At 43.8% G+C, this 17,342-nt stretch overlaps 1 protein-coding gene across 8 annotated transcripts in view; it reads left to right on the plus strand.

The window, feature by feature from the left end:
- Positions 1-17,342, plus strand: part of CHD7 (chromodomain helicase DNA binding protein 7) — a 509,619-nt gene that overhangs the window by 259,455 nt on the left and 232,822 nt on the right. For 7 of the 8 annotated variants that reach the window (XM_029591355.1, XM_029591364.1, XM_029591357.1 and 4 more), the window contains exon 4: positions 14,446-14,590. In XM_029591355.1, the coding sequence (XP_029447215.1) occupies positions 14,446-14,590 (145 nt within the window). The remainder of the gene's footprint in view (positions 1-14,445; positions 14,591-17,342) is intronic. The other variant, XM_029591363.1, reaches the window with a different exon arrangement.

Here is a 17,342-nt window from a genome sequence, read left to right on the forward strand (position 1 = left end):
GATAATGCTGTTTGCTTCACTTTCATCCTTGCACTACTTTGACATCTATCGCCTCCTCCCCCCTACTTTGTTTTTATTTAGATGCCCCACTCCCACCCTGATTCCAGGGCCTGACACGTTCTTCAAAACAATTTGCTTTGCCACAGATGGAAAGAACAGGTTTACAACGGTATATTAAGGCAGCAATAATGGCTAGATTCTTAAAAATACTACTTGTCTGTTTCTTAACAACTTAGCTTCCTTTCTTGTTTCTTATTTTTAGATATCCTTGTTCAAATGTATTATGTTTTACACTTCTTTTCCCAGAGTAAATGATTTGCCTCTTTCATTGTGGCCATACCCCCTTGTTTTTATAAAAATATTTTGCCTCAGGTCTACTCTTGGGTGTTCAGCTTCTGTTTGTTCCGTATACTGCACTAGAAAGCCTGTGAAGGGCTCTGATGAGAGAAACAGCAGCAGTGGAAGCATCATTTATGTTCTAGCAGTGGGAGTGTCTGTGTAAGTGGAGCTTTCTGAAACTTTACCATGGCCTCAAATTTCATTCAAAGCAAAGGCACACTTACGAGCAGCAACAGCATCACAATTTTTTTCCCTAATACTACTGCTTTAAATTCACAAAGTTTCTATATAGGTGCAGACTCTTTGGAAGTCATTGTTTAAAAAAAATAAAATGCCCTATGGCTGGACACTGTATCCTTGCAGTCTGACTTCCAGAGCCAACAATTCATAATAACAAAAAAATGTACACATCCTTAGTTGAAAGCTTTTTCCGTACGGGAAGAAGAAATAATGAGCCATACAACTAAAAGTAGTATTTTGTGATCTCTAGTAACACTGATTATTTTTGGTTGGCCATGGAAATATGTAAACTCTTTTTAACTTTCAGCTGCATATGATAACCAAGTCACCCTGTTAATCATCCACAGTATAAATGTGGAGGTAGTTGTGTTGTATTTATATATCTTGTGGGGTTGGCACGTGTCCTTTAAACTGGAGAAAAAAAAAAACTAGTAACTCAAAGAACAAAGACTTTGTACTGTAGGATGATGCTGCCAGTCTGTGCCTTCCACTGTGTAATCCCTTTCTGAAGATTTTCTTTATGGTTTATTCCAATATCTTCCATTTCTACCACCCACTAGTCTGACTGTGGTTTTCTTTTGAGACCATGAATTTAGCTTCCCAGGTCCCCACTCAATCCCTTTTGTCCTTGCCAAGAGCAAAAGTGAAATTAAAATAAATTCTTAATGTTTGGTTTCATTTGAGAAAGAGGCCCATTTTAAGACTGAATCATGGGGAAAGCTGGTCTAGTTTAGCTGTTACCTAATTTTCTGTTTTGGCCTTTTCAGCAAGGATCTGATTACAGTGACTTGACAGTTTACGTGATTTAAATGTGACAACAGGTTTGTGTGCGCTCAGAAAATAATATAGTTAATGGTATATGGAATCCTTACAGGAAATGGAGATCAGAGTTTGCAGTGCATCCAGATAAGTGGCACATTTCTGTGGGCAACTCTACCCAGTGGTGGAGATTTTTATGGGCAACTGTTGATTAGCTCCTAGAAAAACTTTTTAGCAGTATATCTGCTTCTGTGAAAGGCATTTTTTTCTATTCTTGTAAAGTAGCTTCCTCATGATACTGGCTCATAGCTTAGTTTGAAAGTTGCCGGCCATCAGTTAAATTTACCCGAATTAGTTGCTCCTCATCCTGGATTGATCCTGATTGTTTATAGCCCTTCTGTTAGGGCTTGAATGTAAGGATTACATTTTGCCTGATTTTTCACATTTAAAGTCTTGCTTGTGACTTGGATGAGATCTAGCAAAGCAATGCTCTTATTGTTTGAGATATCCACTTATTATGTATTCACCTTGATGTGAATGGCTTGAAATTGAGTAATATGATTCTGTCTGTATCTGCAAGGTGCTTTGAACAAAGATGTTTTATGAGAACTGTAATATTATTGTGTAAGATTACCAGCTCAGGTGTGCCCCCTCCTTCATGAGAGCACATATGCATATCATAGGATTTTTAAGCTTCTCCCATAGGTTTGTAAGGGTAATGTTATCACTTCTAAAGTCCAAATCGCTTTCATGCCATTTGACTAATCAGTCCCTTAGGGTCCCTGTAAACAAATTAAAAGTATTATGGAGAGAGGTTAGGATTGGTAGCTTTAGATATGTTAGATTAGTCGCTAGGCAGTTGACATGGAAATAGAATATAAAACTGCTTGTAAAGTAGTCTTGGTATTTTAAAGGTTTCAGGTTGCTGAAGTGATACTGCTATGTAAGGTCTGTTTTGATTCTGCCTGGTATCTTTAGACTGTGATACCTACTTTTACGAGTTCTTTAACTGTTTACACACAAAATGTGTCAGACTTATAATCTGTGGAAAATTTGACTGCCAAAATTGCTTCTGAAGAATGGAACATATGGTTTATCAAGCATAATTATAGCACAGACTTCAAAGATAAAGCAGACTTAAGGTTTGGTTGACTTGTTGATAAACATATAATTCTCAGTTTTCTTCCCTTCCCTAGAAAAGGCAAAGGCTTCTAGGCCTTACATATGAGTAAAGAAAATTGTATTGGTTTTCTTTCTGTAACATGTTTCTCTAGGGTAAATTGTCCCAAAACGCTAGACGAGTGCCCCCCCTGTAGGATGGAAATGCTAGTACAGTGCATTAGTTGGGTAAATGGGAGAGAAGGATGATGAGTACAGGCAAAATAACCTTGGAAGGGTGGGTGAATTTAAACCAGTGAAACCTTGATTTATTTAGTTTCATACTTCATCCTTGAATTATATATATAGGCTGTTTGTCCAGATAAATGTATGAAATTCCTTTCCTGCTCCATTCAAATCTTCATTGGTTGCTTTGAAAACCTTTTTAAGCTTCTGTGCTAAAACCAGTTTTATTACGCAGGATAACCTTGTTAAGCCTATCAGAATATCCTTTGTCATTTGAGGGCTGGGACCACATTTCCTTGCTCTCTGGACCAACTTGGACTCACTGCTATAAGTAACCAGACAATGTCTTGAAAGCAACAATACTAACAAAAAGAAATCACTGTAGAAATCATTTAGGTTATTTTCTGAGACAATATGGAGATCTAGCATTTGTGAAGGTCACTCCTTTATGAATATTAGCATATCAGAGCATTGCTGTACAGATCTGTACCAAAATCCCATACATACACCATTCTTTCTTAGGTCAAGTAAGAATAGTGTGACCTGAGATCAGGAAAGGAAACTGTTTAAAAACAAAGGGTGTGGCCATGATAAATTGTACACTTTTTTATTTACAAAAACATAAAAGGCATTAAGGCAAATGATTAAGGATTGGGAAGCCAAAGGCCATAAGCTTATAGCTAAGATACAAGCAAACTGATACTATGCAAAATCTAGCCCATAGTGTTCTGCTTGTCATTAAACAGTAATTTCTCTCTGCTGTGTGAAATTGCTGTCCTACTACAGTATTTATTCTCATAAGCGTTTCAGAACATACAATCTAGGTAGAAGTGAAAAGTACCTGTAAAGAAATGTAAATTCCCTGTATGTGCCCAGATCAGTCCAGACTTCTGGGTTTTGCCTCCCTTCCAGCAGATGGAGACAGTTTTGCTGACACTGGCATATAACTTGGTGTGCCACCTGCAGTCCTGCAGTATTTCTCCAACTCCAGCAGATGGTGGAGGTGCAAAAATTGCAGTCTGAAACTAGGTTTAGGGGAAGAAAATGTTTAGTAGCCTTTTCGAGATTGCTTCCCAGGAGGTTGGTAGTTCCTGGTGGGGCCATCTCTGCTGGTTCTGAGGCAGACTAGCTGGGGGTTGGGGACCCTTATATTGTCAGTCCCTCACTGCCAGAGGTAGAAAGCTGGTGGAGCCAGTTCCCTGTCACTTAGGAGGACATGCAGAGCCTGCTGCCACTCTTTATTTGCAGGAAGTGCTTGTAAACTTAAAAAAAAAAAAAAAAGTTTCTTTATTTGCATTCCTGATCGAACAGCATGGTGGGTGAGTGGTACTCAAGCCTTGGGGATCTAGGCTGAGGTGGCTCTTGCTTTTGGCACTCCTCAGGCGGCTGACTACCTTGCGATCTGGGAGGCCTGTCAGCATGCCGTGCAGCTCCAGATGCACAGTGTGTGGTGATGCACATGCCACTTTCTCAGGCTGGACTTTGTTCCGCCTCTCTGAGGGAAAGGACAGTTCGGGGACGACTGCGGTGGCATCAGAAAAGCAACATGGGCCTGGGAGGCTCTCTGGCGCATCAGAGGAAGCAGCAGGCCCCTTCCCGATTAGCGAGGGAACGGTGGCCATTTTGCCTACCTTCACAGCTGCTTCAGAGTTGGGGGAGGGGTGGCGGGTGTCCCCAGCTGATATGAGCCCTTTAGAGCAGCGATCCTCAACACCAATGTCGCCCAGCACCAGCTGGTGTGTCTCGGCTCCCGGTGTCCCACAGCCCCAGTTATACTTCCCTTTACCTTTTTCATGCCCCCGTGGGCCAATGGGAAACCTCCTCCCTTCTTCCTGCTTCTGTGGGCCAATTAGAAGCCTCCTCTGTTCTTCCCCCATGGGCCAATGGGAAGCCTCCTCCCTTCTTCCTGCCAGTGGGAGGAGGAAGCCTCTGGCCGGTGGGGCAGGAAGAAGGGGGGCATCTCATAGCGTGGGGTGGGGGTGGGAGGAGTGCAAGTGTCCAGGCCCGTGGCGGCGAAGAAGCCCGACACTGTGGCCACCACGGGCTGGAAGTGCTGAAATTAAACCCAGCAGCGAACCACAAAGAAAAGAGGCCAGCAGTGCCAGGATTTCCCACTTCCAAAGCGGCAGGGAACCGTGATAGAGTAGGGATTCCCCAAAGCGGCAGTGAGATGCAAACACGAAGAGGCTGGTTGCTGTGGGGATTCCCCCCTCCCGATCCAACAGTGAGCCGCGAATAAAGTAAAAGTGGTACTCAGCCATGCTGATTACAGATGGGGCAATTGGTGCTCCCAGCGGCCGTAAAAGCAGGCAGATGGGGGGGCCGCGGGAGCCTAGGGATTTCCCGACAGCCAGAAGGAAAGGCTTGAGTGCTGTGGCATATTTTTCTAAAATAAATGTTTGTTGCTTCAGTGCGGCGCTGAAATGGCAGCGGCAGCACTGGGAAATATGCCACTGCGAAATTAAAGGGGAACACAGCATTTGGGCTATAAGCAAAGTGTGTGTGAGAGACAGAGCCTTGGCAGGAAGGTGACTGGGTTGTGGGTGTGAGAGAGAGAGACTGGGCAGGGAGGTGACTGGGTTGTGGGTGTGAGAGAGAGAGACTGGGCAGGGAGGTGACGGGTTTGTGTGAGAGAGAGAGAGAGAGACTGGTCGTAGGGTTTAATTTGTGTGTGTGTGTGTGAGTGACTGTTGGGCCCTAAAGAAGAGGACCGTGAGGACAGAGCTTCAGCAGTCGCTGCTGCTCCTGGTATGTGCTTTCAAGGGAAAGAAGTAGAAGTCCATTACCTGCTATTAAGTTCACGTAGAGAATAGCCACTGCCATTAGCAATGGTTACATGGAATAGACTTAGTTTTTGGGTACTTGCCAGGTTCTTATGGCCTGGATTGGCCACTGTTGGAAACAGGATGCTGGGCTTGATGGACCCTTGGTCTGACCCAGTATGGCATTTTCTTATGTTCTTATGGTGGAGAGGGTAAGTAAAGGAGGCATTTTAAGTTTTTCTTGATTGACTGCCATTTTAATTATTGAGTATTATGTGATGTCTGCTGTTTTGAAATATTTTATTGATATTTGGACAATTTTTAATTTTTATGAGTTTTAATTGTTTGACGATATTCTGTTCATCAGCTGTTTTGAAACATTTATTAATATAGTTTTACAATTATTTCTGTGTGGGGATCTATAGTAGCTTGGCTTGTTCTGTTTTCCTACTAGGAGGTGTATTAGTGTTTAGGACCTGATTTAATATTTGTAGTGTTGCCTTTTCATAGATAGGGTTGTTATGTGTTCCATAATTTTAGGTGTAACTTTCTGCAGATTAGTTTTGTGCATTATTGCAGATCCTGGGACTGTTAGGTGCTATATTTCTCTTTCCATTTCTCCAGGTTTGCACTGCATGCAGAGTGGCTTTTTTTGGTTTTCCATTCCAGTTTGTCTCCATGTTTATAATGTGTGGTCTTTCTGTACTTGGTGAAGGTTGGTTCTATGTGTGTGACCGAGGTGAGGTATTTTACTAGCAAGTAGGCAATTGTATCAATCTTATTTGTTGTGTTTTCTCAATAGGATATGCATTAGTGGTAAATTATTGCCTTTTCATAAGGAGGGCTATTGTGCCTGATAGTAAAGGGGGTTTGTTTTGCTTTTACTGGTTTTCAGAACCAGAATGCAGAGTGTATGTTTACACACAGCCCTGTGACGGTCACATTTTCAGTGTGTCACATATGTGAGAACCATCTGTCAGGTGTGTCCCGACTAAAGAAAGGTTGAGAACCACTGCTTTAGAGGACCAGGGGCTCAGGGATTTCAGTCAGGGGAGGGCAATGACCTCCTGGGGAGACTTCTGATGATTCTATAACCTTTTCCTCTGATTTTTGTTCAGTTGCACAGGGCTTACTTGGCCAGGAAGGCCAAGCGGGGGGCAACAGTTGGCCCGCAGCCTGGGAAGAGGACCAGGGCATCGTGAGCTACTGGGGCTATGAGGGTTTGGCAAGACCTTGGGATGCCTGCACTGGTGATCACAATGGATGAATTCTCTGAGGATTCAGAGGATGAAGATCCGCCTGGACAGGACTCTCCTGATGCAGATTTGGCTCTGGTGGAACAGGATCTGGAAGAGGGGCTGGAGAAAGCTCTGGCTGTGAAGGGGGATGACCCAAAGGTGGTTTGTCTTTTCTGCAGAGAGAAGTTGGGTCCCCTGAATCCCCCATGTCCTTGCGAAGTTAGGGGTAAAGGTTCTGTGAGAGGAGTCCGATCAGGAAGACATGGATCCGGTCATGGACAGCTTAAAAGGTCCAGCGAAGGCTTTTCCTTTCCATAAGTCAATCAAAAGGTTGATGATCAGGGAGTGGGATACTCCTGACTGGCTTGAAAATTGGAAGAGCGATAGATAAATTATATCCTTTGCATGAGGACATACTTGAGCTCCTGAGGGTTCCAAAGGTGGATGCCTCAGTGTCGGCTGTTACTAAGAAGAGCATTCCGGTGGCCGGTTCTGCAGCGCTGAAGGATCTACAGGATAGGAAGCTCGAAGTTCACGTCAAGAAGTTTTTTGATGTCTGACCTAGGCATACATGCGGCAGTGTGTAGCAGTTTTATGCTGAGGGCTGGACTGTGATGGGTTCAGCAGTTGTAGGCAGACAAATCCATGTCTGCATCAGAGGTGAAGCAGGCAGAATGGCTAGAAGCTATGGTTGCCTATGGAACCAATGCACTATATGACCTCATTAGGACTTCTTCCAGAACAGTGATGTCTGCTGTATCGGCCAGGAGGCTTCTCAGGTTGAGAAACTGGTCGGCAGATGTTTCCTCCAAGTCTCAATTGGGAGCGTTAGCTTTCAAAGGAAAGCTGCTCTTTGGACAGGACTTGAAGGAGCTGATAAAACATCTGGGAGAGAATAAAGGTCATAAATTGCCTGAGGATAAGCGGATAGGGGCCTTTCCTTCATGTTCTCGGTTCAGAGGAAATAGGCATTTTCGGCAGAATAAGGCTTCAGGAGGCATCGAGAGGCAGCACTTGGGGCCAGTCCTTTCACAGTTTGAAAGCCGAACAGAGATGGCTCTGGCCAGGGGGGGGGGGGGTGGAGCCAAATCTACCCAATGAAGTGAGGCAAGCCTGTTCCTCAGTTCTGGTCATATGGGGTCAGTTGACACTTTTTTTTTTTTTTAACGAGGAGTGGGCCAAAATCATGTCAGACCAGTGGGTCTTAAGCATCATAAGGCAAGGTTATGCTTTAGATTCTGCTAAGGGACTTGTTCATGGTCTTCCCATGTGCTTACGAGGGAAAAAGGCGGGTGGTGCAGCAAACCCTAAGCCGCCTGCAGATGCTTGGCGTCATTGTTCCCGTCCCCCTAGAAAAACAGGGGACAGGGCGCTATTCCATTTATTTCATTGTGCCAAAGAAGGAGGGAATGTTCTGCCCAGTTTTGGACTTAGAGTAAACAGGGCTCTCAAGATTCATCATTTTTGGATGGAGACCTTGCGCTCTGTAATTGCGATGGTGTGCAAGGGGGGGGAGTTCTTGGCTTTCCTGGATTTGACCGAGGTGTACTTGCACATAGGGATCCAGCCCGACCATCAGAGATATCTCCGATTCATGGTCCTAGGGACACATTTTCTTTTTTGTGCCCTCTCGTTTTGGTCTGGCAATGGCTCTGAGGACCTTCACCAAGGTGATGGTCTTGGTGGCGGTGACTCCGGAAGGAAGGTGTCTTCGTTCACCCATATATGGATGACTGGCTTATTCAGGCAAAATCAGAGGTCCTTTGCAAGGCAGGCAGTGGACTTGGCTACAGCGCTTGAGATAGGGGAAAGATGACTCTTGGACAGATTTACTTTCTCAAGTCTTGGAATTTCTGGGGGTTCAATTCGATACCAAGGTGAGGAGGTTTTTCTCAGAGGTTCGCATTGGAAAATTGCAGGCGCAAGTTCACAGATTGGAGAAACAGGTGCCCAGAATCTGGGATTACTTGCAGGTTCTCAGTTCCATGGCGTCCACTTTGGAGCTGGTTCCTTGGGTGTTTGCTCATATATGGCCTCCTCAGTCTGCGTTGCTTTCCCGTTGGAACCTGTTTTCAGAACAATTTCAACTTCTGCACCTCTTACAGAGCTAGCCAGGTCCAGTCTTTGTGGTGGCTTGGTGGGACTAGTTGAGGCCCTGGGTGGACTTGGAGGTTCCAGACTAGGTGGTTGTTACCACCGATGCCAGTCTCTCCGGGTGGGAAGCAGTATGCCAACCAGTCTGTGTAGGGCCAGTGGTTGGTGGAGGAAGCATTGTGGTCTATCAATCGCTTAGACGAGAGCAATGTAGCTGGTGCTGCGTACATTCCTGCCGCTTTTGTGCAGAAAGCCAGCGAGGATCTTGTCGGACAATGCGTCAACGGTGGCTTACATCAATCGATGGGTTAGTTCCAAGAGTCATGTGGTGACTCAGGAAGCCCAGGAATTAATCCATTTGGCAGAGTAGCATCTGGCACTATTAGCGGCTTCTCACATCACTGGCACAAGCGATGTACAAGCAGATTTTCTCATTAAGCAACAGCTGGATCACAGAGTAAGAGTTGTCAGAAAGCAATGTGCCTCATACGTCGTAGATGGGGCAGGCCTCACATGGATTTAATGGCAACTCACTGAAATGCCAGGGCTCCACAATTCAGTCGCAGAAGGGAGCGTGGAGCAGAAGGAGTTGATACCTTGGTTCTTCCTTGGCCGAAGGGCATCCTTTTGTACATGTTTCCGCCGTGGCCGTTGGTGAGCAAAATATTACGGCATATAGAGATCCATCCGGGAAAAGTAATTCTAGTAGCGGGCTTGCTCATCTACCAAAGCTTTTGCTCCAAGGTCACATATTTTCTGATCAGGCAGCTTCTGTCTCGCGGCTTGGCTTTTGAGAGGAAACGATTAAGGGAGACAGGATATTCTGATGTCTTTTCTGTTCTCTTGCAAGCTAGAAAGACTTCCACCTCCTTGCCATATGTGAGGGTCTGGAGAGTTTTTGAGACTTGATGTGCGGAGCAGTGGTTTGATCCTACTCGGGCATCTGTAGCAAATATTCTGGCCTTCTTGCAGCGAGGATTGGTGAAGGGCTTGGCATTTAACTCCCTCAGAGTTCAGGTGGTTTCATTGGGTTGTCTTTGAGGCAAGTTGCAGGGACTTGCCCTAGCTGTACATCTGGATGTGGTATGTTTTTTGCAGGGCGTAAAGAATGTGATTCAGAAGTTGTATCTCTCTTGGAACCTTAACTTGGTCCTTAGGGGTATGTGTGTGGCTCCATTTGAGCCTCTTAGAAAGTCTACTATGAAGGATCTCACTTTAAAGGTAGTTTTCTTGGTGGCAATTTGTTCTGCTAGAAGGATCTCTGAACTTCAGGCCTTGTCCTGCAGGGATCCATTTTTGAGAATTATGGATTTGGGAGTCTTGTTGAGGACAGTTTCTTCCGTCCTTCCTTCCTTCCTTCCTTCTGAAGGTGGTGTCGTTCCATTTAAGTCAATTGGTCGAGCTCCCGGCCTTTCCAAATTAGGATGCTTCAGCACCTCATGAGACTCCTGGATGTAAAGCAGGTATTGTTCCGATATTTTAAGGTCACTAATAGCTTCCAATTGTTGGACCATCTTTTTGTGCTATGGAATGGTGCAAAGAAGGGTCATAAGGCATCCAAATCCATGATTGCACATTGGTTGAAGAAAGCTATAGGTTTGACATACATCTGTCAGGGTCATCCTGTCCCGGAGAGGTTAAGGGCTCACTCTACTTGTTCTCAGTAGGCCTCCTGGGTCGAATGTCAACACGTATCACCTCATGAAATTTGTTGTGCGGCTAATTGGAAGTCCTTGCAAACGTTCACCGGGCATTATCACTTGATTATCCAGGCCTCAGAGGCCAGGGGTTTGGCGAAAGTGTGTTGCGAGCAAGACTCACAGTCCCACCCCATTTAGGGAAGCTTGGGAATATTCCTGGAGTCTGATCTGGGTACATACAGGGAAAGGAAAATTAGTTCTTACCTGCTAATTTTTGGTCCTGTAGTACCACAGGTCAGTCCAGAGTCCTGCCCAGTTGTTGTGGGGAGATTTGGAGAGTCCGCTCGATCAGTTATTGTAAATAGTCTGAAGTGACACAGGTTTTTTAGTTCCTCAGGTTTAAATGTTCCAAAGATTTATTATAAATATCCACTTCTGCTCGTTCAGGGGGATATTGATGTATGGTTGGTATTGGGGTAAGTTGGTATCTTGGCTTGGGTAATTCTCAATACTGAGGGACTGCAGGTGGACACCAGGTTATATGGCAGTGTCAGCGAAACTTTCTCTATCTCCATCTGCTGGAAGGAAGGCAAAACCCAGGAGTCTGGACTGATCTGTTGTACTATAGGAATGAAAATTAGCAGATAAACTATTTTCCTATACTGCTTAATGGTTTCATTGACAGGAAATTGTTACAGGTGAACATAGTCATACATGTGATAGAAAAGCAACTTTGGGCAATAAGCATTAGAGCAAACAAGCAATTAAAATCTTTTCTTAACCTGAGGAGTGGATTTCTGAAATTTCCCCCCATTGCCTAGTACACACACCTCTTTTTGAATTTCGGGGCATCCATGGGTGGATGATATGCCCATGCTTCATTCCTTTCCTTCTGGCAGTGGGCGAGCAGTAGTGCTTCTTTACCTGTGTCTGCGTCCTTCTCTGTAGGTTTGTCTGAAGTCCGAACTGTTCAGGGCCCTGTGCATTCAGACTTCAGATTGAAGCCAGCAGAGGAGGAGGCAGATGCATGTAAAAAGTACTACTCTCCTCTTGCCAGTGGGAGGGAAGGGGGAGGGTGCAGATTTTAAAGGAGCATCTTGGAGAGGGAGATGAGTGTTTGCAAAGGTTAATTTTATCTCAGGTCCACCCTCTGTTGGTCAGCCCTGACTGGGACTGCCACAATTTTCTCAGTATAAAGTCATCTGCTTTTATTCCTAGAGTCTCTTCTCCACCTTGGGGTTTTTTCCCCTCAGTTTGGATTGGATTTCATATTCTATAATACTGAAGAAGAGAGAGTAAAAAAAAAAAAAAAAAAAGTTTGAGAAGCTCGTTGAGCAGCCATGTTTTAAATGGAGAAAATCTTAAAGGTATTATTGAGAAATATGTAACTACTGCAACTCCCTCCTCCTCGGCCTACCAGAAATCCACATCAAACCCCTCCAAGTTCTACAGAACGCTGCCGCCAGAATCATCTCTAACAACAAAAAATCCTCCCACATCACACCCACTCTCAAAGAACTCCACTGGCTACCCATTACACAAAGAATCCAATATAAAACCCTCACCCTCATGCACAAAAAAATAAACAACAATATGAACTGGCTAAACAACGGAATACATCCTTACCCCACACAAAGAACTCTCAGATCCACCAACACTGGCCTCCTAGCTGTCCCCAATCTCAAATCTGCACACCTCAACGTCACCCGCAAACGAGCCATAACAATAGCGGGCCCCACCTTATGGAACTCCCTCCCCACCTGTCTCAGAAATGAACCTTCATTGCAAGTCTTAAAAAAACACCTCAAAACATGGCTGTTCTTAAAAGCTTTCCCACCTGACACGTAACCTGCCCAAATGCAACACACCACGCCCCCTACACAAGTATCTCGCGTCACCATCTTCCCTCCCTTGCACTACCTTCCTCCCCCTATCCCCCCCTCCTCCCCCCTTTCAACCCTCCCTGCTATCCTTAACCATAAATTATCCTCATCAACAAGTCATTTATGTACATATGTTATATACTATAATCAAATGTTCCATGTAATCCTGTTATTTCTGTTATAATTCGTTATATTTATTACAATGTTATAATTTATTATATTTATTACAATGTTATAATGTAAAATAGGGCTGTTACTACCCTATTCTTTTAGTTATCTGGAAACCGATGTGATATCTCGATCGAACGTCGGTATATAAAATATATAAATAAATAAATAATTGGTTGGATTACTTTGCCAGAAGAATGGATTTGATCAGAATTGAGCAAGTTGAAGACAAGAGTGTGGCTAGAGTTCGCCCATGGCTATTAATAGAACTCAAGGGTGTGTGTATATTTATTTGTGTGTATTCTCTGGATACTGGAATGGTATTAGGTTTAGGGTCTGGTCAGGTCTTAAGCCACACAACTTCCAGAGTGTTATTAAAAATGGACATATTCAGGCCAGGCCAGCCCTAATGGTTTGGTGTCCATGCTGCTGCTTGTCATGTGACAGAGCTGAGTTCAGTTGTTGAGCCTGACTGCTGATTCTTGGGCTGTGGAAGCAGTGTTCACAGCCTACGGGATGGGGGAAGGAGGAATTAGTCCTAGCCATCGTAACATTGACACCCAGTGGCCAGAATCAGGATACATGCATTCCAGGGAGCTGCAATCTGTCACTTGAGGGTAAAATTATTTGGGGATGGGATGGCAGAAGTGGGAGAGGAATCCTTTTCACTTTAAAAGTGATTTTGGAGATGTGGCCCCAGTAGAGGCTGGTTTTGATTTAACTGAAAACTCAAAGGAGCAGAAAGAAGCTGTTGGCACAGAAAGGTGTAGTCTTGGAGGCATGTACATCTCTTTACTATCTGAACTCTCAGTAGGCTGACCATGATGGACAAATGTTTTTATTTAATTTAAAATCTATACAACTATCGCATTTTCCCTTGATGGCTTCCTTATTCTAGTATAACTCGGTTTATGGGAATCATGAGATCATCGGTTCTTCTCATTTTCATGCTAAATGTTAAGCATTTCTTGTAATGTTTATAAGGGGCATAAGCAGGGCTGTCTGTATCTTATTTATTTATTTGCAGATTTTATATACCGACATTTGTTTAGTAACTTCACATCAGTTCACAGAGAACGTAAAATTGCAACTGTGCTAAAGAACATAGGGTTAGCAACGGAGCATTACAATTGACACATTAACATTAACGGAGCAATACATTTAACACATTAACTAAGGGGAGAAGGGCAGGGGAAGAAGAGAGCATAAATATATGAAAATAACTGAGCGTAAACAGGTTTAAATAAGATAAACAAAAGGGATACAAATTAGGTTACAATGTGTTGCAACTTAATTAAATAATGCAACAACATGGATCTTAAATACAAATTTGAAAATGGTTGCTAGAACAAATGGACAGTAGCTGTAACTTATGATGTGGACCTTGGTTGTGGGATGGCAGCAAATGTTTGCAGAAGGATGACTGGTTGAAACGGGCATCAAGGAACAAGATCCTCAGGCTGCTGTCACTCAAGGATTAATTGTATCCTGGACACTGTTTAATTAACCCACATTTAATGTATGAGCTCCAATTCAAAAACTGAGCAGTCAGATTGTTTGTGCCATTTTATGATTCTAATTTTCACTGTATGGTCTGTGTTGCAGTACAGTAATATATCTAGCTGCCTCCAACCATGCTTCCCAAATGTTTCTGAGCAGTTAGACCACAGAACTCGCTCTTCTCCCACTGCTTAAGTTGCATTGCGAATTGTTCCATGCAGATTTCTATGCAAGTTTTCAAATCTTATTGCTTTTTTTTTTTTAATGCTTCATGTGCTCACGCTGTGCAAATTGGCAAGTGTAGTAATTTTCATAATTTGACCAAAATTGCCAGTTGTGTGTACATTTCTAATCCCACAGAACACAAACAAAATGAGTTGCTGAGTGTACAGAGTAAGAATGAAAACTCACCATGCCAGCTTTTACCAGAGTGCACTTTGAGCAATGGTTTAATATGAATCTAAAATACTCATAGCAGTTTACATTTCAGTAACAAGCCTGATTTGGAAACAAGTGCTTCGAAGAAAAAGGTCAGCAAAGGGAAAGCAGAAGGTTCTGAACATTCAGATTTAGAGAAAACCCCACCAGCTTCTCCTGAAGAAGAAGATGACCTGGGAATTCAGGTAAAGATGTCTTTTTCCCTGATATCCAAGATCTGTCCATTAAGAATATAGTAACATAAGATTTTGCAGAAAACAGAGATGGTATTTTCTTAAATATTTCCATTGCTGGTTAAAATCAATCAAATGGAAAATAAAAATTCAGAAGAGGCAAGTCAGAATATATTTTTAACTCCTGCCTCTAATTGTTTTTTTCCATTTACTATGCTACTTTGTAGTTTCTTACCTTGTACTTAAGATGTCTTGGTCAAAGCACTATATAGAAACCAAAACAATATATGCTGCTAAAGAGGAATGTAAACTGCACACAGTAGTCCTTATTTGACTCGTTTTTTAGTACTGGCTTCTTGCTTTGGAAACAATTGCCCACTACAGATTCTCCTCAGTTAGTCCAGTATTAGGTTTAGTGGTGTGTTACTGAGCAAAATTCTCCTGACTCTGGTGTTTTACTAACCTTCTTGGTACCAGGTCCAGGTTCTAGATCTGCAACCTGGAGGTCATTCTGAGATGTTGCGTGTGTTTCTGTGTTTTTCTTCTGTTTGATCATATGGATACAGAAAAAAATTATTTTTCTTTATTTCAGACTGATATTTAACAATAAACTCTTCCCTTTTGCTACACACCAAAAATATAAGTGGCTTGTAGTTAAATTGAGTAGCAGATGAAGGAATTACTCTCACTGGTCATGTTATTAATATTTTCCCGTTGATAGCAGGGCTGAATTAGCCATGCTGTCTTGGGAGTATGCACGCGACCAGAGTAGATGGAGTTTTCTTAGTTAGTGACAGAGTTTTAACTCTTTGCGGCTGCGCGGTCGTCTTCCCGCGCGATTCCATTTTCTCCTCAGTCTCTTTTTCCGCGAGCTGATCGCACGCGGGGTTTTTCTCTCCACCTAGTCTCACATTTTTTTCGAATCTTTTTTGGCACCGTGATGGCTCCTAAACCATCAGGTTTTAAGTACTGCCAATGTGGCAAAATTATGTCCATAACAGATGGACATAGTTATTGTTACATATGCCTGGGGCCAGACCACGACCAAGCCTCATGCCGAGACTGTGGTTGTATGTCCCCCTGGGCCCAAAGGCATCGCACGGAAAAAATGGAACATTTGAGAGCACAATCAACCCAATGTTTGCCAGGACCGGCGAAGAAAGTTAAGAAGACGTCGTCAAAGACACTCTTCTTTGGAGCCGGGAGATCATCTTAGCGCCGACCCAGGCACTGTGGCCAGGTTTGAAATACCGTCAGCCGGGGAAAAGAGTTGAGGCCTAGACGCATCTTCCTATAAGACCCCCCCCCCCCCATGAGCCGATTGGGACTCAGGGACCTGTTCCCGTTCAGCCACACTCCTCGGCCTCGAAGCCCTCAAAGCCCTCGGAGCATGCAAAACCGAAGCGTCCAAAACTATCAATGCATTGAAGCATACGGAGCGCCAGAAGATTACGGCGCATTCGAAGCATGGCGCATCATCGACGCACAGGAAGCATATGAAACACTCAATGCCTGTGTAGGACACTGCGCATTCCGCACACCAGTCTCAAACCCCGGCACACACAACGCTTCTTTTGACTCAGTTGTGCTTCAGGGACAGAAACACCTCAAGGAAACAGAAAAGACTAAAACACATACATAAAGCTCCTTCTACAAACTCAGGGTTGTCTGGTCATTCTATCTCATCAAAACGACCAAGTACAAACTCCAACGTGGAAATAGAGCTCCTCTCCGATCAGGATTATGACTCCTTTTCACTTAGTAGGGATTCTATTTCGGGATGGTCATCAGCATCCCTTAGTAAACAACATTCCCCTCAACTTAAGGTACCTCTTCATAAACGGCACAAATCGCCGACGCCTCAAGACTTTCTTTTGACAGCGCTATCTCCCAGATAAATTCCGCTGGGTTCCTCACAGCCACAACCGAAACATCTAGCGTCCAAAGCCATGCTACGAATTTCACAAGCGCTGAATACGATTTTTCAGGATCTGGAGTCGACACACCCCCAGCCTCTGAGGACATTTCCTCAACCTTCACCACCGGTATCACAGAGTCCTGCACCACCAACTCAGCCACCCGTACCATCTCCAATTCCAACTTGTCCAGGTAGCCCAGATTCTCAGTGGACATCGTCTTTGCCAAGCTCCTCCATGGGCATGCCTTCCAACCCAGCTGAAGGTCTGCTGAAACCTTATTCCCCACCGGAAGATCTGTCCTACACAAAATTCATAGAAAAGGTGGGAACCCTCCTAAACGTAGAGACAGGAAAGGTTCCAGATCCCAGGTCTGAGATTCTTGGTATACTAAAAATTTTCGACATGCCACCAGAACAGACAACTCTACCACCTCATTCGGTTTTGGATGCAGTACTTCACAAAATGTGGGAAAAACCTTTTTCCACTATAACCGCATCTAGAAAAACAGATCTTAAGTACAGAATGCGAAATTCAACAATCTATGATTCTGCCAATTTGCCTCACAACTCTATTGTGTAGTCTGTACTGTCAAAAGCAAAGTGATCAAAGCATTATGCTAATTCATCTCCAGGAAAGGGCCATAAGTCTATGGACGACTTCGGCCATAAAGTATACCATTCCTCTATCTTGACAACCAAAATACATCATCACCAATGTTACATGATCCAGTACTTGTTTGAAAGTCTTCAAAAATTGTGCCCCGTTTGTCTAGCCGCTGATAACACCTTACCACAGCCCTTTACAGACATGGAAGAAGGTCTTCGTCACTTGCTCAGGTCTGTTTG

The sequence above is a fragment of the Rhinatrema bivittatum genome, chromosome 2, assembly GCF_901001135.1.
Source record: "Rhinatrema bivittatum chromosome 2, aRhiBiv1.1, whole genome shotgun sequence".
NCBI lineage: Eukaryota > Metazoa > Chordata > Amphibia > Gymnophiona > Rhinatrematidae > Rhinatrema > Rhinatrema bivittatum.